This window comes from Colius striatus, chromosome 4, assembly GCF_028858725.1.
Source record: "Colius striatus isolate bColStr4 chromosome 4, bColStr4.1.hap1, whole genome shotgun sequence".
NCBI lineage: Eukaryota > Metazoa > Chordata > Aves > Coliiformes > Coliidae > Colius > Colius striatus.
In genome coordinates this window covers 46,247,723-46,274,488 of record NC_084762.1, presented here as the reverse complement: position 1 = coordinate 46,274,488, position 26,766 = coordinate 46,247,723, and the positions used below count along the sequence as shown (strand labels likewise).

Below are 26,766 nucleotides of genomic sequence, written 5' to 3'. Positions count from 1 at the left end.
CTCTGCTCTAAAATTATCTTCTAGCATCACTGACAGGTACCTATAAAATAACAGAATTCCTTCCTTAATAATTTCTCATCCTAGAGCAGCAATGACCCATGTTGTTCTGTGAATAGCTAAAAGGAATAAAAAGTAAAGCCTAACACCACCAGGCACAGACAGTACTAACAATCCCTGACAGAGTTCATCCTGAAGTTTGAGTTCAGTTTTAACTGTCATAAAAATAAGTATTTTAAATAATAAGTCTGAAATTCTGTGCTCCTAAAAGCAAAAGCAAACACTGTAAATAATGCCAGATGCCCTGAATCAAGTCCATGACTGAGTTCGTTCTTGTACACATGCTGCTATACATAAATTCTTCATATCTTAAGTTCTAAGTAAATTCTGAAACCATGAGTTCATTTCATCACTACTGCATACAGTCTTCTTGTTCAGGGGAGACATTACAATCACTCGATCCATTGGTTTTCAGTCCACCACACAGGAAACACACCAGCAATGTTCATAATTTTTAACTTCTTCTTCCTAAACCATCATCCTTGTAGTCATTGCTCTTCCAAAATGATATAAAAGACACACCCTCTTTTGGCAATGGATATTTCCTTTTAACAGTAAAAGACAAACTAAAGAGGATACAAGTTGGTGTCTGATCAAGAACGCTCATCCGTACAGTCTGCAGCAGGAAGGATGCTGAAGAATAGGATGTTTCTGAAAGAATAAGAGGAAATGGTGGCACCAGGGGGCTTTGATCTCAGGTGGGAAGAAGGAAATTCAAGACTGAGCTGGACTCATCGCTAACTTAGAGACACTGCTGAAATCCCTGAGATGTTCTAACTTCCAGTTATTTATCCAGTTATTAATAAACACTTATTAATAAAGGATATTATAATGCAGAATGGAAACATCAGTGGTTAGATATGAGACAGTTTAAATACATCTTTAGGTAGTCCTCACTTTCTACTAATTACAATTACCTAGATGGCTATTGCTTGTTAGGAGCCATATATTTGCACCAGCCTACCCACCTCTTCCAGTATTGGAAAGAAACAATCAACAAGGCCATTGTCTGTGGAAAACACTTCTGTACTTTCCTGTTCTCTGCTATCCAAGTCATGGAATTGCTTTGACCTGAACGCCTGAAGAAAAGAATACTTGGTTCTGTTTAATTCAACTACTGATTCTGACCCGAGATGTTCAAAAGAAGGTGACAGCGAGGCACACAATGCAGATGGTATCCAGTGACATTACCCAGCAGAGCATTGATTGAAACAAATCCTGGATGCTTATGCTCTAGTTTTCACAGAGATGTGGACTGTTAACTCCCATCAAAATTGGTGGGAGTGAGTACTTGCCTACTTCAAGGATGTTGCCTTTGGCTCATTTAGAGTGCTTAGCTGATTAAACCAGAGTGCTGCTATAACCAGTTTATTTAACTGCAGCCCTGAGAAAATCATACAAATGGTTTGTGTACTCTGATTAACACACAACTAGACACACAAGTAGGATACAATGCAAGACATTTCTCAAGGCTAATTTTTAGAATAATCTCTACAATAAACACAGATATTTTTTGTAAAATCTGTGAAAAAAAAAGATTAAAACTTTCCTTTTTTCCAGTTTTATATGTTTCTTGGTATATTGTCTTTGCAACCACATGTGCCTTCAAAAGAGGTATTTAGGGTTCAACAGTGGAACGTTTACAGACAGACTCTCTCCCGCATACAGGGGGGCTGGAGGAAGAACAAACACTTTCCCCTCAGCTCTAACTAAAGTTAGAGTACATGAAATACAAGAAAATAAAACACAATAAGGCAAATGTATGAATGATGACTTTTCACAGGATTTGAACATATGATCAGAGCTAGATGTTTGCCCTTCCTTACACCACAGAGCTCACCACCTCCTCTATCCGCACCTGACCTCCTATGCCTTTTTGTGTCTTATCCCCAGTTTCAGTCCTGTGCAGCCTCTTATGTTTTACTTAATATTTTTCTTTTAACTTCTTATTTTTTTAAATTGCTGCCTCCTTTGAAACTCTTGAATCATAAACAGAGAATCAAAAGCCACTGCAACAACCAATTATCAGATTGTTTCCTTTGCATTTCACGTTATGAGAAAAAAAGATAGGATTTGTCACAGTACAACACTGGAGCTTACAGGTGAGCTGAGAAACAGATGGTATTTCATTTGTTGCCTGAATCTGAATTGACTGTAAAATCCTTTGGGTAGAAGCTATGTATTCGTTTTTATGAATTGGATTGTGATAGCCTCCCTATTCTATAGGAAGTCCTGCTCCTTTAGAAGATGTGTGAACATAAAAGTATTATAGCCTCATCCTGTATTTGTAGGAGGTTGCCAATGTCCTTCCACACAAACCCACCTTTGGAGACTGAGGAGAGGGAGAAAAGTGCCTTGGAGAAGGGTGAAGACAGTGATGTGCTAAAAGACACTCTCCTTTCCTCTGCCTCCTCACAGTTTTGGATTTCTGGTGAGCAGTCCCACTGGCTGCAGGCAACAGGGCCTGGAGCTGTTTGCTTTGTTCACTAGGAGCTGCAGCCCTGTTTTGAGTTGGAGATTTTGGGATTAAGGACAACCACATACCATCACCATCCAGTGAAAATATAAGATTAGAGAAAGCAGATCAAAAAAGATACTCTTGTTTTGTTCTTGTCTTTTATTTGGATTTTTGCACCTTCAAGCTGCTGTAACCTTAATGAGAATTTACAGGACAAATAACGAGCAGCACCTTCTACCAGGAAGAAGCTACAGATGATGAAGAAATTTGCTCAGTGTCCAAATGGCTGAATTAGAGAAAAGAACCAGCCTATATAAATCCTCTTCTAAAAACACAATGTGGCTGCAGAGGCATGAAATATTTGTGACCATGGTCTTTACCTAATGTGGTCCTATTTAAAATATTCCTGGCACTTTTATGTTTGGTTGGCTCACTTTGGAACACAAAATTTCTTTAAGAACTTTAAATCTTCTTTAGGATGTCTAAGTTGAACAGAACCTAAATTTAACTTTGCTTTTGAATGCAAAATAGATAAGAATCAGAAGCTTCCTTAAAACTAGCAGTCATTTATTTGATGGGGAAATAATTAACCCAGGAGTTATTTTTCCAAGGAAGCAAGAGTGATGTTGTGAATTACAGTGTTAGGTCTTATTGACATCAAGAATTTCCACTTCTTGTTTCCAGGAAGAGTTTCTATTTTAATTTTAAGTGGACTTATTGCATTTTTAATTAATTCCTTGAAAGAAATCAACATCTGTTATGCCTAAACTAAGATTATAATGTCTGCATAGAAATTTGCAGCTGTTCTGGTTAAACTCAACATAACTTTCTTGTTTAGTTCAAACATGAGGAACTTCAGCAAGAAACTGGATAAAATGATGAACAAAGAATTAAAGCTTCAGAATCATGCAATTTTCTATCAGGAACAATGTATTTTTTAAGAATCTGTTAAAAACTTTGTGCCAGATACTATAAAGTCATGTGCCACTCCTTTTCAGCTCATCCCTAAAACACTGTGAAAGCTGAAATATGACACATTCAGAGGCACATTAGGAAGCATGCATGCTGTGAAACTCTGGAAGCTGCCCTGTATTGGAGGTAAGGACTAGGCAATAATTAACACCCTCAGTTTTATTCTTTATTGTGAAATATTGCATTACCATCAGAGATGAGATACTGAAACCAGTATGGCAATTCTTGATCTCATAGCAAGCCAGATTAGAAGAAATTCTTTACAGAATGCGTAAACAATGCACACATCTTCAGACAGTCTCTAAGTCCGTTTCAGCAACTTGCCTGCAGGTTTTTTCTGAGGGGTCTGTGTGCAGGTAGCAGATGTAGCTTTGTATGAACCAGCTTCGTGCTACTCTACATGCAAGTTAGAGCAGTAGGAACTGTGGAAAGAACAAGAGCATTATGCATCTTTTTTTGTTGAAGTCACTTGGCAATTCCAACAAATCAAAGATAAGCAGACACAAAAGAAACCTATTCCTCATACCTCCTCTACCCTCCTTCTCCCAACCTATCTGCCAAGAAATGCTGATCTCCTCCATCCTTCTTTCCAGTACTCTTTCACTTCTTCCACCTTTGTGCATGTATCAGTCAGCCTTGGGCTCTTCACTGAAAGACCTGGCAGAGCATTAAAATATTTTCCTCTGAATGTCATCCTATACTCTGCCTTTTCTCTGCATAGGCTCCAGACTTGCTGTGCTCAGAAATCCATGGTAACAGTGGATGATACATCATTCAGCCCTCTCACATTATATAGTAAGCAACATGAGAGACCGCTTATCTTTCCTATGGAAAAGATCACTATTTTGACTAATCACTATTTTAGTTGTCATGACTATTCAGTCCAAATACTTGCAGTTTATCATGCTCCAACACTCACATAGATCATTCTTCCCGATGGAGAATAACATCTATTGATCTCTGCTGTCCTGCCTTGAAGCCCTGAGGAGATTGTAAGAGGGTGCTCAGATAGCTGTTCCCAGGGACTAGCCTTTGTTTATTTTGTTCTCTAAACAAAACCATAACAGTGACAATAAAGATCATGTTTTAATACACTTAATGTATGTCACAACTGGGCAATGTTTGGGTTGTTTGTAATACACTGATTTGATTTTCTGCTTAAGTAAGTAAACTTAGCACAAATGTTTTCCCTCAAAAAAGGAAACAAGACCAAGGAAGAGGGGCTGGAGTTGCTGGGTTGCCCACCCACACATTGAAACGTCCTCGATCCTGTTCCACAGAGCCTGTAGGGCACCACACAGTCAGCACCTAGACAGGCAAAGAGCTAGGTGAAGATGTGGCATGAGCCACGGTCAGGGCCACATGGGCATACTCATTGCTCTGCAAACTCCAAAGCTGCTAGAGTGGATCTCTGCTACATACCTTTTTTTTTGTGGAATTAACAAAATCTCTGTAGGTCGTGTAACTGTTACAGCTCTACAAGGTTGCTCTCCAGTAAAAAGAAACCCAAAACCTTTTGCTCTCCCTCTTCTCTTTTGTTTGTTTATTCACCTTAGACTAGGGCTTGGATTTTTTTTTCTTTAACATGTTTATAAATAGTAATTTTATTAACATATGTTATTTCCTTTTCATTCAGTCGTTAATTTTCATTAAACATTCACACATTTTTTCATTAAACATTCACAGCTAAATGTGTGCCAGTCTGACTTTGGTGAGCTGATTGCATATAAAAATTTCAAAATTGAAACCCAACCCTTGCAGTGAGGAACAACTTTTAAAAAGGTATTGCAAAAAAAAAAAGCTCATGATCTGATCTGAGAGGGGAGAAGTTGGAGGATAACAATCCTAGACTGGAATTAGAAACCTTAATGTTAATAATAATGTTCAGATTACTATGTAGCAACACATATACCAGGCCAAATGGATGGGACGGGGCTGTATCATGTCTCTTCAAACTCCTCTTTCCCTACAGAGAGCTTTTCCTAGAATATCCAAACCAGCATGCGTCATAGACCTCAATCCAAGCCTTCCGCTGTTAGCTTGGAGTTTCCTTCAGCTTCCTTTGAAACTTTTCTTTGTTCCTTAATACCAGTTTTATCTTTCCAGAGGGACACCATGACCTGCTTTGACTCGTGGAGGGATTTAATAACATTGCCAAACATGAAGCCAGACTATACATAGCTGTAGGCAGGCTGACTTCCTGTGTCTGATGGCCAGGTGAGAAGTACCTGAAAGACACAGGTGCCATAGAATTTTTCCAGATGAGACAGCTTTTTTATGAAAGAGAAATATCAAGGGACTACAAACACCTCTCTCAAAAACACTCACCTCAGGTTATTTTGGCAATTTTTTGAGGCAACGAACAGGAAAAAAAGGAACTCAGAATTCACAAAGCAATTTATTGCTGAAATCTGCAGAAAGAGCTTATGCATAAGAGAGGTAAACTGCAGGGAGAACACCATTTCCTCTCCATGCACACCACAGCATTAAAGCAGCATTTCTCTTTTGGAGTTCTGCAGGAAATAACTCTGATAATGTTTTTGCTATTTATCCTGCCCACCCGCTCTGTGCACCTTTCTCTCTCTGGCAGAGCTTTGCACGTGGCCCTAGCTGTTTCCCCATCATTGCCCTGTCACTGAGTGTGAAAGTGCAGTTGATCTGGGTGCTGAAAACACAGCCAAACTTCTTAGTAAAGAAACAAGGACTCTAAAACAATGTAAAAGGCTTATGTCTGTGATCCCTGTCTCACAAGGACGTGAGCACTGGCCTCACAAGTGACTGCAGCCTTCCTTGTTGCACTTGCAGACTACATGCTCCATTTGGAGGGAGGGGTGGAGGGATGCTTTCCATGTACTGTAAGAATCATCTGTCTTGAGATTTCTGTGAATTTTAGAGATGAGAGGATATAGCACAGACAAATAAAGTGTACACATTTCTATCCCTGTGAGAGCATGATTAACCTTCATATTTACACCCTGAAATAAAACCAGTTACACCCATAGAAAAAATGCAGCTACGAGCAGAGCTTGGACTCCATGTTCAGCACACACCTGAGCTGAAGATTCTCCTGGCAAAGCCCAATTTCTCTACTGGCTGTTGTTGAATGAGCTGGTATCATAGGTCCAGTGTGAATATCACAGGAGCTGAGGTCAGCTCTATGCATCTGTCCAAATTTATTCATTTCTACTCATCCCAATACTTCTCAGCACAAATCATCCTCTGCTGTTACTCCTTACTGAGGAGCTTCACTCCCTGCAACAACTCTTGCATTCAAGTTCCCACAAGGCTCTGGTTTCAGTGAGGAGAAGCAAATGGTCCTGCAGGAATTTGGTTTTCTTTGTTATGGTTTATTTTAAATGAAACAAACTCAAATATACACTGTGCTTTCCAATGGAAGAAGTCTCACATACCCTTTTAAAGTAATGGCACAAAATACTATAAAAGTCTCATTTCATAATATTTACAAAGTAGTTGATCCAGACAATAAAAGCACAACTCTTCTACATCAGAAACCAAAGGACAGACTTTCCTGCACGGTTCTTGAGTGAGCAAACATTTACAGAGTCCTGAAGTTACAGGCAAATCCTGATTCATTATCTGCTATGCCCACCGAGTAAGCAAAGGCCATAACAACTCTCTAATGGTGCCTCATGTATTTTTTGATCACATGACCAAATCTGCAGTTCACAGGTTAGAAGGGTGCCCTCATGGAAAACCAGGTAACATCTGCTTGTTTCCCTTCACCAAAACAAAAGCTCAATGTTTTGTGTATGCAAACATACTGTTGTTTCATGCTCATTCTGTTTAAATCCGCCTATTAATTTTTGTACTATGCAGTCATTCTCAAGATGGGCATGACCTCATTCTTTCATTATTTAATGACTTTCCCTTTGTGAGACAATGTACAGCTCTTCCATGTTGCTCATAACTTTTGGAAAAGGATCAACTTCATGAGTTCCTTGACTGGATGAAGAGAAGAAAAAGGAAGAAAAAGCCTTCACCATTGCTTTTTAGGGACCAAACTGTAGTCATGGTTTCTTCTGGCTGGAAAAACTTCAAATAATTTCTGCTGGCACAAAGAATGACGCCTGAATGGCATGCTCTTGCAAATGCAAATAGTGGCACAGCAAATTGTGTGACAGCCTTCCACTGAAGCATAATTTCTTAAATGGTGAGGTGCTGCCCTCTCCACAGCAGCTGCAGGGCATTAGGAGGGGGTGTATTTTTTCTTCAAGGGGAAACAGGTCAGATTGAAGAAACAGTAATAATCTCATATTTTCCCATTGCTGCTTATCACCAGTAAAGTGTTCCTATGCAGGGGGCAGAAAGCTTCAGTGTACATTTCTAGTGAAACAATTACTTAAAAAGGATTCTGAAAGCGTAAGTTTGACCTCAGCATTTAAAGCTCATTTCCCTCAGACAAGAAGGCGGAGTGAAATCCTTGGGTAAGCCAGGCAGATGAAACTTTCCTATTTCAGCATGTTGGGACATACAGTGAGGTCCAGCTCAGGGAGGCTGCTGCCTACAACAGAAGAAAAGGTTTGGCCCTGCTGTCTGCTCCGTCTCCACCTGAGACCTAGAAAGTGTGAGTGGCTGTTATGACCACAGGAGGCCCTTGGAGCAATTGGCCAGGGTTGGGACTGGTCAGGTTCAGCAGCAGCAGCCAGCAGTACTGCTCCCAGATCTCCCACTCAACCACTTTCCCACCCAAGCACAGCTCTCTTGCTTCCCTTCCTTACCTCTGGCTTTTGCCTGAAACCAAAGCAATCCCTACAAAGGAGTAGGAGCTGAGAAGGACAGAGGGGCATCCCAGCCGCCTGAACTGTGGTGGGACCCATCGCTGACGCCTCATGTGGGCTGGTCACTCAGTCAAGCTGCTGAGTTAGATTTTAAACGCCTGGGTGAATTTGAATGCCATTGCTCTCCCTGCCCAGCAAATTGCTCTCTTTAGAAAAATCATGTCCTCCGGTATATTGCTTGCTGAGATAGATAGCCGCCAGCAGCTCTCCCAGGCCCAAGGGCCAGGATGAGCTCTTTGCACTGCACTGGGAAAGGGGAACCACGTTAAGGCAGCGGTGTCAAGCAGGACCGCGGCACTGCACGGCACGGCAGCAAACCCTCCAAAACCTCCCTCGCACGTACCGGGACTCTGCGCCGGCTCCACCTGAAGGTGACCACTCACCCCCGCGGTTCGGGAGCTGCTCTCTGCCCCGGGCCACCGAGGAGAGCACGGCCAGCTCGTTCCCCATCAGCTTCCCGGTGGGGAGAGGAGGTTGGAGGGCAGCCGTCAGCCAGCTCGGGCAGAGGACGGGGAGAGGGGTCTGCCTATCGGGGCCCCGCTCGTGGCGACCGGGCGCCATGTGGGGCCGGCGGCTACTCAGCGCCAGTCCCCCTCTGCCGGGGGGCTCGAGCAGGGCGGGCGGCCGAGAGGGAGCGGGGCCGGAGCCGGGGCCGGCCAGGCGGGGGTGGAGGGGAGCGGCGCCACGGCCGGAGGGGGGTGCAGAGCTGCCGTGGAGGGCGGAAACGGGGTGGGGGGGATTTGCGTCAGTGAGGGAGCTGGGAGCGGGCGAGGGCGGGCGGGACGGACGGAGGGACAGACGGACCGAGGGATCCCGCGGAGAGGCACTGGCCCTCGCCGCTCGTCCGCCGTCGTTGCTGCCCGTCGCCTCATGGAGCTGTGCCCGGGGTCTGCGGCGCCCTCGGGCTGGGCGCTGCCGCTCCTCCTCGCCCTGGGCGCTGGGCTCAGCCACGCCACACCGCACCTGCGGTACACTCGACCGGGCTCCCGCAGCAAGTGAGTACCGCCTGCCCCGGAGGGGCGGGAAGCCGCTGCCGGCGGCGGGGCGAGCCGCGGCGGGCAGGGGCAGCAGGGGGTGCCGGGGCGGGCGAGCTGGGGCGGCGTGTGGGGCCGCTCGTGCCGCCACACGCCCCTGACGGCCCCTTGTCTTTCCCCTCCGCAGGAACTGGTGCGCCTACATAGTGAACAGGAACGTGAGTTGCTCGGTGCTGGACGGGACGGAGAGCTACGTCCAGGCCCAGTACAAGTGTGCCTGGAACCAGTTCCCTTGCCAGCCCATCCCGGTGTAAGTAGCCGAGGAGGCGACTTCGGGAGGAAAAGTGCTTGGCCACTCACTGCCAAGCTCTGTCAGGAAAGCAGTTGCTGCTGCTTTGCTCGGGCCGTTCGCAGCATCCCAGCAAGCGTACGCCTGGGGCAGGAGGGCACGTACCGCCTTCTGCTCCCCAGCACGACCCGAACAAAGCGCTCTCTTATTGCAAACATAAGGCAGCCAGAGCTAATCAGAGCCAGATTGAGCACGTTGTTGGTCTGTACGGCCAGTCCACTAAGCGCAGCCGAAAGGGAGCCCGGCTGGCACACCTCCCCACGCCGCGCTGGCACACCTTGACACTCTGCATGGCGTGGTGGGGCTTGCGGGGAGGCAGTAAGCACGAGGAACGCCAGCGCCTGCTGGGAGCACACCTACGCACCCTGGGAGAGGTTTGCCAGGGTACAGCGGCAGTCGGAACGGGTTTTATAGTTGCTCTGTGTTGCGGGAGTGGTGCATAACAGCTAGGGAGAGCCAGGAATGTGAGCCGCGGCACATTTGCAATCTGCATATCCATTGTCCAGAAAGGACAGCAGCCAGCGCAGAGATTTTTTACAGGAGGTAATACAAAGTTACTTGCTTAATTTTTAAGCTTGATGCTATTGGGTGTGACCCACATAGTAGGTAGTCTGTAGAGTGACTATCTCTTGGTTATGTGAGCCCAGAGGTAAAGCAGTAATTGGTGAACAGCTGTATCTCATCTTCTGACAAGTCTCTGGCAAATCCTCTTTCCTCAGTTTCCCACTTAAAAAGCTGTAGTATTTGCACAATCATGTTTGAAAGCTGTAGGTGATAAGCACTCAATGAAACCATTTCATCTTCCCCAGAAGTCTGTGGAAGGACACCCATAGATTTTTGTAGGATTAGGGTCAGCATTGGGCTGAGGTGATGGTGAGGATTCTTTTGCCACAAAAAACAACTAATTTTGATTTCGATATGAAACAGTGAGCATGGGACTGACAGTGTCAGGTCCTAGGTGCTACTGAAATAAGACTGTGGACATTGATGATGCTGCTGCCCTGGTGCCATTGACAATAGGTGTTGGTGTTTGGGCATTCAAATGCACTGTTTGCTGTTTGTTTGGATTGTTTTTTTTGTTAAGAAAATCCCCAGCTTTTCTCTATTGGAATATATAAACACTGGAATTTGAATGAAATAACAAAGACACTAGGTGACTGAGTAACACAATCTTGTAAAATTTCTCTTATTTCTCTTTGGAGTGTTGAACTGGCCATTTTGGACTTCTGACTGAGCTTATGGGCTGTGTGATGGGGCATGCCCGCTGTTACGCAGAGTTGTGGTAGCGGAGCTGTGGAGGACTGAGAGCAGTTGAAGCTGAGCTCTTTGAACACACAAATAAGCAAATGTAACGACAAGGAATGTCAGAGGTGGAAAATTTTCCTGGATAATCTGCTAGTAGATAATGAAGAAAGTGCAAAGGCATTGCTTCTAGCTCAGGAAATTCTTGAACGGAGGACTGCTTGAGTGTGTGAGATCTTTGGCAGGAGTCAGAAGGGGAAGCCCAGCTTGAGCAGGGGGGACTGGACTGGATGACCTCCAGAATTCCCATCTCTTCCAGATTACTCTGGTTCTGTGAAATGGCATTGTTTGTCCTACTGCTTCTAAACATCTGGACTTGGCTGCTCATGGAGAGAGAATATGGAACTAAACAGACATTTGGTCTGGCCTGCTGTGGCCGGTCTCATGGGGTTTTTTTGTTCTTTTGAGAATGGAATTACTAACTTGGCATAAGCCTTTTTTCCTTCTTTTTGATTTTCTTTGGTAAACTTCACTGTTGTTTTCTTCATAATCGTAATGGCAACTGCAAAATAATTCCTTATTCTTAATGTAAAATACTTCAAGTACCTATTACAGCACCATCTGATTAAGGCTGGAATATCAAAATCTTGAAACTTTATTATGTTCAAAACTTTCTCCTTTTAGGCTGTAACTGTTATTTTTCTGTCTATTGCTGGTATACACGTTCTCTTAGTAGCAGAGAACATAGTTCAAATCCTGCAAACCCCTAACTTCATTCCTGTAGAAAAAGTATTGTTGAATTCAGTATCAGTAGTGATCTGAGTAACAAAATGGGTTTATATATGTTTGTTAGCTGATGTTGACAAAACAGTACAGGAAAGAGCTAAAAAACAACAAAGAAATTACTCTCTTTTTCCTTGATACACTTACATAGAGAAATTAAAAATGAACTAAATAGCAGATATTCATTGGAATAAACTACAGTGCCTGTGTTGTCTCCTTCTGATGCCCATGGTTCATCTAAGAGCTCATTCTGCTGTGTACAGTGGGGACAGTGAGATCTAAATCAAAGAGTTTGTTAACTGTATCCTAAATATATAGATTTCTTTAGTACTTAAGTACTATTAGGGCTTTTTTAAAATCAGTCAGTAGATTTACTGTTGATTTAAATTAGTTTAAGACTCAGTTTAAAGAGCCCTTCTAGTGTTTAGGTACAGGCTAGGTCATGCAAAGCAATTACTAAAATTTAAAGCCCACTGCATTTTATCTGGGAGCATTTCAGTGCCTTAAACTTACAATGTTCTCCTGAATTCCACATGTTCTTCACATACAAGAGAGTGTGCATTGCAGATGATTAAGCCTAAAAATCACATGCATGTTTGAGCCCTTTTTATCTACCTTTTTAATTTGTCTGCAAAAAAACCTAAACAACTGTTGGAATGACTGCAGTTCTAGGAGTGTTAGCTGTAATTTCAGTTTGGCTACAGGATTTATTTCCTGAAACGTTAAGCTGAAATTCAGGAAATTATTACACTTCATTGTTTATCTGATTTATAGGTATTTGGGCATGATAGTGCATTTCCTCACTGAAAAGTTAGTGAATGCTTTGGCTGATTAAGGTGTCAAGGATAAATGTGAGTTGAAGTGCAGCTGCTTAAGAGATAGGAAGAGAGAGAGTAGAAAGAAAAAGCAGACAAGCCCTTTGAAGTATGTTCCCTTTGAAGTGTGTGTGGGGGGGGCTCCTGATTTATTTTTTTAAAACTGTGACTAGCAAAGCAGGGAGGAACTTTGTTATTAGTGGGTCACTGAACTGAAAGATACCTATACAAAAATATTAGTGTTTTTTACCCAAAACATCCATATGTTTTGAAATTTAATATTTCTTTGTAAATAACTGCCATCTCCACACTTTTCTTATTGTCAATTTCCTGGCTTTCTTTTCAATGACTTAGTAGCTTAATGGGCTTTATTAGTAGTTTGCAACTAATATCATTGTGTGATTTTAAAATAAAATTGGATATCCCTTCTGGCTAGATCCTACACACTCTTTAGGGTTGTGGCTTCTATTGGACATCCTGTGGTCAATGTAGCCGCTCCAGGGTATGATGTTCTCATAACAGTTGTTAATTTTGCCAGTTGTTCTGTAGAGTATGTTGGAACACCTGAGTGTGCCATAGGTGCTTTGATTCATGGGCTGGCATTTTTTGCTAAAGCCATTTTCGCTAGTTCTGTTTTAATTTTAAAGTTTGGTCTAAACTGAAGCAGCTGATGCAGAGAGATGTTTTCTGGCTTTCCATCTTTGCTGGACAACTGGCAAATGAGACTTCTCTGTATGAGGTAGTAAATCAAATTTAAAAACCCTATAGGTTGGAAACCTCTGGAGGTCATTTATTCCCCCCATAGCCCCTGGTTAATAGCAGAGCCAGCTTCAAAGTTAGACCAAGTTGAAATGATGTTTTATCAGATCCTCTAATACTAGTACCAGCCCCCATTAATTTTACTCATGAGTAAAGATGTTTGTGTTCCCAAGTGTGTAACGAGTCACGTCACGTGTCCTTAGTTTGTGGGCAGCAGATTTCAAGATTTAGTGTCAGCCTTGCATCTTAGCACTAATGATAAATGTGTAATAAGGAATCCCATTATTTCACTAGGTTGTGTATGCATACAAAATGTTCAAGAAAATGATGAATGAATCAATAGCTACATTAGCAAGCCTGTCCAAGTCTCTCATTGAGCAATATTTTCCAATATCTTGTCATTTAATACTTTCAAATGACTGTAAATAAGCCTACTGCCAAACTAATCATGGTTTTAATCTTTGCCAAGGGGAAGATTTAAGGCAAAATATCAAAGTAACTTATGTTACTACTAGTTCTCTGCAGCCTTAAATATCAGAATTGATGACTATACCTATGAATATAACACACAGCTTTCAATAAGGAGTGTTCCATGTTTATTAATAAAATAACATTGAGTAAAAGTGGAAGCTTCATTGCTGAAAAACAGCATGTCAGACTTCAAGTTAGATGGTTTCATCGATTTACGTTTTGATGGCCACCCCAGAATGACCTGGGCTGAGCACATCAGCCCCAGTCTGGGAACATGCAAGAAATCCACATGTAGTTTTCAGCCCTTCCATGGTCCCAGTGTAGTTTTAATCTGAGTTTGTTCAGTTACTAGAAATTAATCATACAGACCAGTGCCAGAGTGCTCAGCACCAGGCAGAATCCAACCCAAGATATACAAGTCAGCCCAAATCAGAGCGTGTGTGTGCCACTGGCTTCTAGCAATGCATATATCATACAAAAAACTTTCAGGATGCATGAAAACTTCAATGGAAAGTGAGGACTGTTTAATGTTTCCCTTCCAAATATCTAGAAAGGTCTTTTAAGATTTTTTTTTCCTCCTCAGTGTATTTTGTATGAAGCAGTGTCTCTTTGTACAGGCTCCAGCTCGCTGACTGCATAGGGAGGTTAGCCTAAGGGGTTATGCATTGAAAACAGTAAGGAAAGTTAAAAAACTTCAGAATGTACTTCAGTTTCCTGGAGCGCTTGTTTGAAAATCTCCTCTGGGCCTGCTGGGTGTGCTAAACTTTCCTGGCTGTCTCCCTGAGCTTGAAATTGTGCATCCCTGCCTCCGTGCACTGAGTCTTTCTCCTCTGTGAACCGGGCAGGGAATTTTCATTTCGCACATCATTCAAGTTTGTTGCAGTAATTCTAAAAGCAATCACAAGCTGCTCCTCAGTTCATGTTAATGTAAATAACTAGAGTTTATATGCTTTTTTGGTTTGAGAAATGTGTGGCCTGGAGATCTGGGGTCTCTTCTGTTCCGCACCAAACTGTTGTCAAAACAACAAATTGTCCTGTTTTAGCCACTGACCTGTTTAAACCCTATGTTGTCATAAATCACCCAAATAACTAAAGAACATTCTGCACCGTTAGAAAGTGGGCAGTGCCAGTTTTACACATTGCAGATTGTTATTCCCATCTGACTTCTGGTTTTGCATTCACATCTCATTTTTCCTCTCCCCTCTAGTTCACTTTTGACCTGGCGTGTTGAAAAATATCGGCTTTCAAAACAATGCTGCATTTTTTTTCCTGAAAGTTGGGGGTCCCAGCTCATCCCACAGGTTAGCTCTTGCATTCCTGAAAGTATTGGTTATCTACTCTATCTGTGTGTAGTTTCAAATAATTTGTCAGCAAAAGCTCTTTCTTGGAGTGATCCTAGAAATAAGATTAGTTCGTGGGCAGAGAAGAAGAAGACATGCTACTGGAGCTGTTTCCCAGGCAGCTTTGTCAGGAGCAGCGCTCTGCATCCTCACGTGACTTTTTCACTGGTGTAAGGTGAGAAACTTGGTCCCTGCTGCTAGAAGAGACAGGTGAGGATGTTGTTAACACATAACCTGTTGCAAAGTCACTCCTGGTCCATCACAGTTAGACTACATCACAGTGCGGCTCCACAAAATTTTTCTGAGATCCTTTTGAAAGGACTGTATTTTCAGGGTTCTTCTATTTTATTTAGTGGGGTTTTAGTAGCTTATTGTTGGTCTGGCAGCATGTGGTTGACTGACATGAGTTTATCTTGTAACAAAATAGAAGGAATATCTTTCTCATGAGGAAGGAGTGTGAGACCCAGGACTGCTTAGCCTAGCTAAGAGAATACTGAGAGGGGACCTCATCAACAGAGTGGATGTGGCACACTTTTTTCTGTAGTGTCCAGCAGCAGGATGAGAGCCAATGAGTATAAGATGAAACACAAGAAGTTCTGCTTAAACCTAAGGAAAAACTTCCTTGTTGTGAGAGTGAGGGAGCCCTGGCACAGGCTGCCCAAGGGGATTGTGGAGGTTTTAAAAACCCACCTGGACACATCGCTGTGTGACCTGATCTAGGTGAACCTGTTTTAGCAGGGGGTTTGAACTGGATGATCTCTAAAGGTCCCTTTCAACCCTTACCATTCTGTAATTCTGTGAAGCAACCATGTAAGATGAATCAAAGTTGCAAATCTCAAGAATAAAGCCCTCCTTTGTGCCTGGCTGTGTCTCTAAGTTACTTAAAGGCATCCTATGCCTTCATTTCTCTGCTGATAAGAAGAGAATGCCCACCTAGTTTTCAGGAAGAGTACTACAACTTAGACTGTGAAACTTTTTTTTGGGGGCATTTCCTACTGGACTTCAGTGGTCAGCTTTTCAAAAATAAAATCATCTGAGAGAGAGAGTGTTAGCTAGCTAGCTAGGTATATGTGTGTATTTGGATATAGAGAGATATATACAACAACTAGAAATAACTAGTATGGGACATGGGGGCATATTTCAGAGTGTGCAGTCCCTTGGTTGTTTCTTCCCAAGAAGAAATATTTCTCTCCCGAGAGAAAAAAATTGTATTTTGAGTCTCAGATTTTTTGGATAGAAGAATTCTAACTGAGTGTCATCAAAATTCACTGTATGAGTAGTATACTGTATAAGTAATTAACAATGGCACTCCTGGAGATTTTCCAGTGGAGCTATGTTGTGATTTAACCCCAGTCAGCAGCTGAGCACCATGCAGCCCTCACTCCTCCTCCACCCCTCGGTGGGATAGGGAGAACAGAAAACAAGTGAAACTTGTGAGTTGAGATAAGAACAGTTTAATAATTAAAATAAAAGAATAATAATGGTAATGAGAAGGAAGATAAGAGAGTGACGTAAAACCCATGAAAGACAAGTGATGCACAATACAATTGCTCACCACCTACTGACTATGTAAAATGTTTTTCTCACCAGGGAGCTCAAAATAAACATGACAGTCAGTGTCTCATGTTACTATGTTTCTTGAAAAAAATGTAAAATAAGTAATGTATAATGACCTATAAGCTGGCCTGGAATTCTCCACTTGATGCTTTAAGCATTTGCTTGATGAGTGGAGGAGAAATTTGATTTTCTCTTTGTAAGGTGATAGAAATACTCCAGAAAAACACGTGCCAATTATGTGCATTAATGTGTCCAGGAAAAAACAATAATCTGCTGAGGATATCATGCAAACAACATCTGCCATCAAAGAACACAACATAAAACAGGATAGAGTGGTCTGACATGAATAAGTGATAACTAAAGGGAGAGAGATACCTGTAGTGCCTTGTGAACTTCCCAGGCCCTGTCACTGAGAGGCAAAGGGCGTTTAGGACACGAAGCTGGTGTCTGAATCCCCAACCTCAACACATTTTGTCTTCATTACATAAGAGTGAGAGTGATGTCTCTAAAATAAGAAAGGGGAAGTTACTGTGATCACTTCTGACAGCTACATGCAGGAGTTACACACAGACATTTGACCTTTAATTATTTTGAGCAATAAGGACTCATTCCATTTTATATATTGGGCTTTTGTAGAGTGAAAATTGGTGTTTATATACCTGTGAAAAGACAGAGAGAGTGTAATTATGTTCTGTATTGATGTGTAAAGTCACTACTACTTCTTATCTGGTCTTTTATATAATTGTAAGAATGAGCACAAATATATAATAAAAATGTGATTATCTTATCCCTTTTTCTCTAGTCTCCTATAGAGTTGCACTGGTGATTAATTAACCCAAAGGAAAGATCCTGGAATCTGGCCCTTTGCTGGCATAATTCAATATAGATATGAAGTTACTTCAGTTCAGCACCAGATCCCTTCTGCCAGGAGAAGGGATTTATGTCCACCAAGGTCTGTAACCCTTCAAAATACTTGCAAAGCCAACAAACTGCAGATAGGGTGAGAAAACTGATGAAAACTGTGAACTATAAAAGCAGCCCAGACCATCCTTAAGCAGTGATCCACCCTTCCCAGCCTCATTCCCCCAGTATTGGACACGATGTTGTATGGTATATAATATGCCTTTGGCCAGCTTGGGTCAGCTATCCCATCTGTCAGTGTTCCCTCCCTACTTCTTGTGCCCCAGCAGACTACTCGCTGGCAGGACATGACAAACTAAAAAATCCTTGATGTATATATAAACTCTGTAAATACTACTTAGCAACAACTGAAAGCCTCAGTGTTATCAATGTTATTCTCATACTAAATCAAAACCATAACACTGTACCAACTACTAGGAGGAAAATTAACTTTGTCCCAGCTGAAACCAAGACAAGCTACACGTGGAATCCAGTTCTTGTAATCTTCTGCCCTGCTTACTGCAGAGTTTGGATTTTTGTTAAGTAAAATTCAAGCAATTTCTTTCCTATATATTTAACTAATGTTCAGCATTTAGAACCGTGTGGGAGAGACCAGGCTATAGTAGGTTGATTTGAGCACCATGATTCTCTGCTCCTTCTTGGCACCAATAGATGAGAGGACAGTGTTCTTCAGAGGTAGAGGAAAGCAGGTTTTCTTTCGCTGTTTTGAGAGCCAATATGCTGGGGATGTAGTAGGAGGGAGGAATACAAGTCACCCGTGTTGGGTCTCTGTCCCCTAGCAGCTTCTTCCAGATGGCAATCTCTGCCCCATTGTGCCTCCCAGGCGATGTGAGCGCACAGAAGAAACAGTGAACTCTGGGAAAAGGACTTAGTCTGTAATGCTGATTTGAGTTTTATCACAGAATCACAAAATCTCAAAGTCTAGAACAGACCTTGAAAGATCATCCAGTCCAACCTCCCTGCCAGAACAGGACCACCTAGAATAGGTCACACAGGAACTCATCCAAGTGGATTTTGAATGTCTCCAAAGAAGGAGACTCAACAGCCCCTCTGGTCAGCCTGTTACAGCACTCTGTCACCCTCACAGTGAAGAAATTCTTCCTTATATTTCCTTGGAACCTCTTGTGTTCCAGCTTGTAGCTGTTGCCCCTTGTCCTATCATTGAGCATTATTCAGAACAGCCTGGTTCCATCCTTCTGACACCCACTGTTTATGTATTTGTAAACATTAATGAGATCACTCCTCAGTCTCCTCTTCTCCAAGCCAAAGAGCCCTAGGTCCCTCAGCTTTTGATAAAATTACAATGCTTTCTTGGTCTGAGTAAGCAGTGGTAAGACGTCACTTTCTTGAGTCCATCTGTAAGAGCAGCTTAGTGTGTCTAATGCCAGATCAAAACCAAAAACTATTTCAGGATTCACTAGCATTCTTTTACAATACATTTTTGCTGCAACACATAATTGGGATTTATTACTGGCTCTGCGTCTGGCTGTCACTGAACACCTAGATTTCTGTAGGTTAATCAATTCCTGTCAAAACATCTTTCCTTCACTTGCCGTAAATGCCTTAGGGTAAACTCTTAGTAAAAACAAAACCACTTATTTTTTCTTAAATTAAGCCTGTCTTTGGGCTGGAACACAAGCTGGCTGCCAATGCTGCTGTGCAGTAGCAAGTTTATAATAAAAGAATAAAATCCAGAGGTGGGATTTGACTCACCTGAACTTCAGTTGTCTCTGATACAGAGAGATGAATGTGAGCATGGGAGCGCAGATCCCTGCAGTAGTGGTGACTCAAATGCAAGCCAGTGGTGTCCAGCATGCTCTTTAGTAGTCAGATGTAAACAATGATTTTGGGACAAGATGCAGCCCTGTTTGACTCTGCTGGCTGTATTGACAGGCATAATGGAAATTTACACCAGTAGGGATTGTCCATACCTGTGCAGCAAGCACCTGAAATTCACATGTGCTGAAACTCCCCGTTACAGGCAATCACTAAGTGTCACTGATTTCAGTGGGTCTAGATTTTCTGCCATCATTTGTAGGGGTTGCAATTAGGCCTGCATTCTTGGGCAAACGGAAAACTTGGGGTCAACTGGTTCCAGTTTAGTAACTGTGTATTAGAAATGGCCAACTTGGGTCTCTTTTCAGTGGAAGTTTTTTCAGCCTACAAAATAAAAAATGCTTGGTCAAAATACTGTTGCATTTAATTATTACCTTCTAGGTAGTAGTTTTGAGGGGTGGGTGTGTGCTGTTGCTCCCTTTGCAATATATTGGAGACTGAGAAATGCAAGAGCAGGCTATATAATTTAGAAAGAATGGATCTAAATTCAATAAAGGGATTAAATAGTGAAGATTCGTCATCTTCCATTCAATAAAACCTTGATTTGCAGGCTGCTGAAGTTATGGGACCTGTTCCAACTGCTACACAATTTTGGACCAACCTTGAAGTTTTGTGCTCAGAATAAACATCTTATATGCTGCTTATGTAGAAACATGCTGATTCTGCAGTCTCCTCCTCACAGTGAGGATATGGTGGCACTTATCTCCTTGCATTTCCTAAAAGGTTGAATGTTAATATCTAGTTACAGAACTAAGCCATATGTTTTCCCACCAGTTTAATCCAAATGTTTCTGATTTGTTCTATTGCTGTTAGGTGATATTCCAAATGTCAGTGCTAACTGCTTCCTTCTGTGGTTTAGCACCATGAGAAAATGATAGCTTGTTCCCTAGTCAAAATGTCTAGCTTTTGCAGCAAACATGTATTTTTAATTAGGCATTTTCCAAAGAAAATACTTTTCTCTCAAAGAGGAGGAATATTTGAATGTGGTTGCCACACTGTACGAGTTTATTTCAGCTGTGAAATACTCTAGATATTAAAAGTGGAGATTTTCCTTAGCATTCTGAATGTGTTTTCTCATTTGATCACCATGTTGAATTAATGGTGAAGGTAGTAGGCATTGGTAGTTATAAACCTTTTATGGAAAGACTCCTAAAACCCAGCTGTTCCTGTTTTCTCTGTTGTAAGGAAAGATTAGAGGCTGTGGAAATTGCCCTTTATTCATGCCTTCTAAGGTAATGATTTTATTTGTAATATTTAACTCATTTCACCAAGAGGATATGACCATCACCTTGGGCTGGAAGTCTACAAGAGGATAGGATGACTAGGCACAAGAAATGCTCGTGTATTGTGTGCAACTTTTAGCCACATAAGAATTTTCTAAAAAAAATGTCTTTGGGACACTTGTAAAAAGAATTGTATTCATTAACACTTACTTGAACAGCAGAAATCCAAGTCAGCGGGAGGAAGATTTAATTTTCAACTGTTTTTTAAATTGCATTCCAGTATATACAGGCATTAAAGTGGAGTGTCAGTTCTTTCAGAGCCTTACAAAACTTTTGTGAACCCTTTTAACCAAATTGCCTCACTAGATTACTTGTGTGAAGATTCATATCTACAAGATAAAAGTATGAAACTTGGGCATATAATGTTTAAACTGTGCAACTCTACCCAGCTACACATAGAAGCAACATTTCATCTCTCCAGCTACACTGAGTGCATTTTTTATGTTTGTATGTTTGCTGTGACTGTGCGAGCAATTGAATTCAGAATACTGCAAATGTAAATAAAGACATGTCTGATGTATATATTCTAGTAGCTCCCAGTCCTATGGCGTTAAAACACATAGATTCACGCATTACTGTTAGGATGCAGTCCCTAGCAGAAAGTTCTGGTTTGTTTTGTTTGAACTGTAACCAAGAATATAATTGTATTCTGTGCTGCTAGACTGTTGTATCCTGGCAAAATCCTGGAAGCTTCCAGCTCATCCACTGAGTGAGAAAAGTTCTGGCTTTAATGAATGTGTTGTGGGTTTGAGAACCTCCCTTGAGCTGGATGTGTGCTGGTGGCTGTCATTTATCAGTGCATCTGGATGATGAGCATTCCTTGCCTGAGCAGGTTCCACAACTGTGGATGAAGCACATCATTGGTAGAGAAGCTGTAGCAATGAAGATGTGATTGTAAGTAAACTTTTAAGTGATTTAATTAAAATTTAAAAAGTATTAGGGTGAGTTCCTGTGTCCCAGCCTTACATGACTTGCCTTGCTGAAGTAAATGAGACTAGCTATGTGATTCATTCAGCTGGACTGGCAATATAGAGGAGCAGGAATTCTTGTTAAGTAAACGCCAATTGAAATTCTCAGCATCTGTAGCTATAGCTGTTGGGTAACCATAGTTCCAGATGTGAAATATGGAAGCTGCTCTACGTCCAGATTTTTAAGCATTTTGATTCTATGTTATTTTTGCTCTAGGAGAACTGTGGTTTAGGATTCAGGCTGGTCTGGATTTGAAGTGCTGTAGCTGAAATCAAAATATATCCAATTCATTTATTTGCTTGAGCTCTCAGAGTTGCAAGAATTTGTAAATAGACTGCTATGGCGTTTTAAAAGTTGTAGATGAAGACTGTTGTCTTTTGTAATTTAGAATGGATGGATTCTTCTGCATTAAAAAAATGGTATTAAATGATATTAAAACATTTAATGCCTATTAGGATCATGAAACTATGAAATAAAAAAAGAGCAAGAATGTTGAACTTGCTTAGTTGTATTTTTAAGATGAAGTCTGGAGAAGTTTTATAATTCACCTATATGAAAAACAGCAAGCTTGCTTCCTTTTATTTTGTTTATGTTCTTCTTTTGTATTTGGTTTTGTCACAATTTCTCTGAATGTTGAAGTCGTCTGGACTGTATCTGTCTACATTGACGAACGTGACTACAGAGAAGGTATACAAAGAGAAACTTGTAAAAAATATGGTAAGAATGTCAGAAGCGGTACAAGGGAAATTCTCATTCTGTAATTTGAGCAAAGGAGTGTGCAGTTTGCATAAAAGTAGTTCTTATTCCATTTAGAAAATTTGTTTCAGCTATATTTTTAAAACTTAGTTAAGAATAGCAGAGAAGTGTAATGTTTGAAGATAATAAAAATACTGTAATTTTCAGGAAGGAGTTTCATCCTCAAAATATATTGAGGAACACACACAAAGTTTGGAGCAGTTAAAGGGTTTGTGGAAATCAGAGAAAAGTATGTAAGACCATTTCCGACATGTGAGAATTGATGTAGAAGTTCAAAGTTTTCATTTCAGTAATGTGGTGGTTGTGAGAGACTCTCAAAACCACTTCAAAATAGTAAAGCATCTAGCTAATCCTGTCACTTCTCTGACTCTGGCAGCTAGTGGAGGGCACAGAATCAAAACCAAATAACCTGCACAAGATGTGGTTTAATACTTTAGAGAAGTAAGGGAGAAGGAAAAGGAAGTTCCTGGCTGGCCAAGACCAATTGTCCCCCCCAGTGGTGCCCTTCACATTGCACTCCTCTGTTTCATTTTTAAATAAAGCACTTGACCTTGGGGATGTCTGTACTTTACATTTGTAAACAGGGTTCAGCAGATGTTTTGTGAAAATTGTGAAAGAAATGGTGAGCTGGAGTGTTAGCTGCAGTTGTTTCATGTATGGTGTTGTGAAGGTAAAAGGATCGGAAACCCATTATGAGTTTAGGTGCTCCAAGTCAGAATCTGAAAAGCTGACAACTGTAGCAAACCACTGCTGTTACAAGCAGCTAATACACAGTTACAACCTGGCCTGCCCTTGCCTTCCTGTGAAGATTCACAGCAGAAGGAAATCCAGAAAGCCTTGTTTAGAATCACAGAATCTTTAGGGTTGGAAGGGCCTTTGAAAGATCATCTAGTCTAACCCCCCTGCCAGAGCAGGACCACCTAGAGTAGGTCACACAGGAACTCGTCCAGATGGGTTTTGAATGTCTCCGGGGAAGGAGACTCCACAACCCATCTGGGCAGCCTGTTCTAGTGGTCTGTCACCCTCACAATGAAGAAGTTTTTCCTTATTTTTAACTACTGTTTGGCCTCAAAATAGTTGGAGAAAATATGAATTTGTCTCTAGTGATTTTTTTGCCCCTTAAATGAGAATGTGTAGATAAGGTAATAATGCAAAAGAACGCTGTTTCCTGAGTGCAAAATGTCAGATTATATTCTGTCAATTGGGCAAGATGTGATTGGAAAAGAAACAAGTTCATAATTAGTAGTTAACATTTTAAGCCCTCTCCAGCCCAAAGTTTGCTAAGCAGCTTACTAAAAAGGAACAGCAAATGACTATCAGATGTGGAACATTACATTAAAATTATGTCTCTGAAGGTGAAAGATGATGAATAAAAAAATACAGACTTATTTCAGTAATTATTTTTATGCATGGCAAGAGAAGCTTTGAAGAGTATAATTTAAACTTCTTACTCTGTGACTTTAAACAGAAATGGCTTCCCAGTCAGTATAAGAATGTGGTAGCTGATTATTTTTAAACAATAAGGGATTTTGCGTATTAATACAAGACAGTGTTTAATGAAACAGGTAGTGGATTTTTGTGTGATAGCATGGCTGCTTCTGGTGCCTTTTCTGTTCTGCTTTTTCTCTGTCCCGAAATACACTCCATATGGGCCCATCCAGGCTATGAATGAGATCTGTGCACAAGTCCTGTTGAGTCCTTCCTTTGCTGCTGTCCCATATTTACTCTTGTTGTTATTACTACTTTAGAGATACCTCAACTGTAAAGTGAGATTGTTTTTCATTAATGGATGCAAACTATTTGTCTAATCTGAAATAATCTTAAGAAAGAAAAAATCCAAAAATGCTGTAGGGAGTTAAGTAGTATGATTCTAGTTTGAATCAGAGAAAGGAATTCACATGAGAAATTGGGGTAGCTTTTGTTTCTATGTATTCCAAGTATACCAATTTCTAGAGCTCAGATGGCAAATCCCTGGGGTTTTTTTTTGCATATTTTCTTAATCTCCCAACCTGAAATTAGCTGTACCTTAAATTGATTTAGTTTTTATAAAGTATCATAGCTTCTGCTTGTGGTCCACAGGGATGTCATAGCATCTGACATGGAAAGTTATGGAAGAAGTCTCTGGTTAAAGAAAGCTGCCCAGGCAGAATCAGTTTGCTATTTATTAACTTTTGAGTGATTACTCAGGGAAACTTAAGGTTGCATGTACATAATGTGTGCATAGGTTGGTCTGCAAAACCCTCTTCAACCTTACTTATGAAGTAGGAAAGAGTTCTACTTTGTTGACTGTAGCCTTTCATCTGACTCCTTTCATATTCTTATCTGACTGATGCTTACAGTATTTTTTCCTTCTCTGGAACATCCCTCCTAGCTTTCGTTGTTTTATACATACGGATTCTGAGGAGTGGTTGAAGTGGAGAACGTGGAAAGAGAATTGGGACAAATCAGGGAGAAACATCTTTTGGTGTCCAGAAGAGTTGCTGCCAGAGCAGCCCTGTTATACAGTTGTAAATATATTGTGTTAACACACCGTGTTATTCCTCTGCTCATTCATGAAAGCCCCTGTTCTGTGGCCATATTTCCTTTCCCTGACACGACTGTGTTGAGTTGCAGCTAACTTTTAACTTTAGACAGAAATATTTGTTCATTTGATGTTTGAAGGAGAAAACGAATCATAGACAAAAGTAATTGATTGTCATTTAAAAAAAAAAAAAAGATTTAATTTCAGCCTTAATCTAAGTAGCAGATTAGGTTATGGATCATTTAAAACACTTTCCATTTTGGCAGGTATCGAACAAGTTTCAGACCTCGGTACACAGTTGCTTACAAGACAGTAACAGAGCTGGAATGGAGATGTTGTCCTGGGTACAAAGGGGAAGACTGCAGAGAAGGTCCAGCAGAAAAGCCAAACACCGCTCGTCGTCCCACAATGCCAGCGAAAGCTGTTGCGAAGAAAGGCTTAGGTAACTTTTTGTTTGAATTTTGGCATGCGTGATCACATCTGGTTTCTTGTTTTGTCTTTTAAGAACCATTATGGTTCCTGTTAAACTCAACTACTGGCAGGTACCAAAGCCTTTAAGAAGACAATGCATGGTGGGAAAACAATAGCCTTGATACAGAGAATTTCCTGAAAAGTCACAGAGCTGTGACCATAGAACACTGGTGATAACTGGCAGCTGGCTACTCAGGGTTCAGGAAAGTCTTTGTGTTAAGACTGAATTTTTTAGTGGTTTCTTCAGTGTACAGAGGAACTGTTATTAAAACAAAGAACAGGTACTAATTTTAAAGGTGCTCCCTAGGAGTTTCACAGTGTTTCAAGGACTTGTGCAGATTTTACAGATTCATGTTAGATTATCTGACCTAATACTTAAGGGTAAGGGAATAAGCCTCGATTTCTAAAAACATACCTTCAAGAATTAGTTATGTGTGTTTGTGTTAGGTGCTATGTTCTGAAAGGGTAAGAAGGAATCCTGTTACTCCAGTATTAGGCAATTTCTACATTAACAAAACATGACAAACAGGTGTTTTCTTCTGAAGGACTTTTGTCCGTTATTGGAGATTATTGTCATGTATAAATGGAGCTTAGTCAGATTTCCACTTGTGTTTTTTGTGTAATGGAATGGATTGAAACTGGAGACATGATTTCAGACCAGTCCTGTAGATTATATACCTACTTTTAAAATATTTTATCAGCCCATCTAAAATAATATTTACAAAAGATAAAACACGGTCATATCTTTAGTAGCTTGCACACTGCCTAGGTCTAGAGATTTTCCTTCTGCTCTGACCCTAAAAGAACTGCAAAAATAGACCAGTGTGTATGTAGCAGCTACACTCCATGTGTGCATACTTTTTTACTATTAAATAAAATGGCCACTGTGCCAGTCTTGAAGTCCACATTTGTGTGACTTCCTACTTTCTTGGTAATGTCTTTAAGCTGAAATCCAGCTTAAAATTAAGAAAAATTCCAGCTGTCTGTCCTTCCCACCCTCTTTCAGTGTTGCTCACCACTGTATATCTAGCATTTATTGCTTGGGACCAGTGCTAAAATTCTTTTATCTGAAGATTTAACTGTTGACATCACTGGTCATTTGACTTATTCTATTGCTAACAATTTGTGTGTTTTACTTTCTTTTGTATTTAAGGAAGCATTTTTTCTTCTTCATTTCTGCTGCTTAATTTACTTTTTTTACGTCTGCTATAGTATGCCTTTGCTGAGCAAAGGTCTTTAGGTTATGTGTAGCATAAAAGGTATCAAGCAAAATCCCAATTAAGATGTATTTATAGAGTGTACCCTTCTGTGCACAATGGTAAAGATACATGAGAGTATGCAAATAAGTACAGTCATGTGTACCACATTAAAGTGGTATCCGTTGTTTGTTAAACTAAATCAATTGGTGATCTAGCTGCAGGTTTGATTAACAT

General features: G+C 41.0%; 1 protein-coding gene across 1 annotated transcript in view; it reads left to right on the top strand.

Moving 5' to 3' along the window:
• Positions 1–9,063: 9,063 nt before the first annotated feature.
• EMILIN2 (elastin microfibril interfacer 2) overlaps positions 9,064–26,766 on the top strand; it is a 34,864-nt gene continuing 17,161 nt past the window's right edge. The window contains exons 1-3 of the mRNA XM_061995509.1: positions 9,064–9,281; positions 9,448–9,570; positions 25,129–25,304. Of these exons, the coding sequence (XP_061851493.1) occupies positions 9,157–9,281; positions 9,448–9,570; positions 25,129–25,304 (424 nt within the window). The 5' untranslated portion in view covers positions 9,064–9,156. The remainder of the gene's footprint in view (positions 9,282–9,447; positions 9,571–25,128; positions 25,305–26,766) is intronic.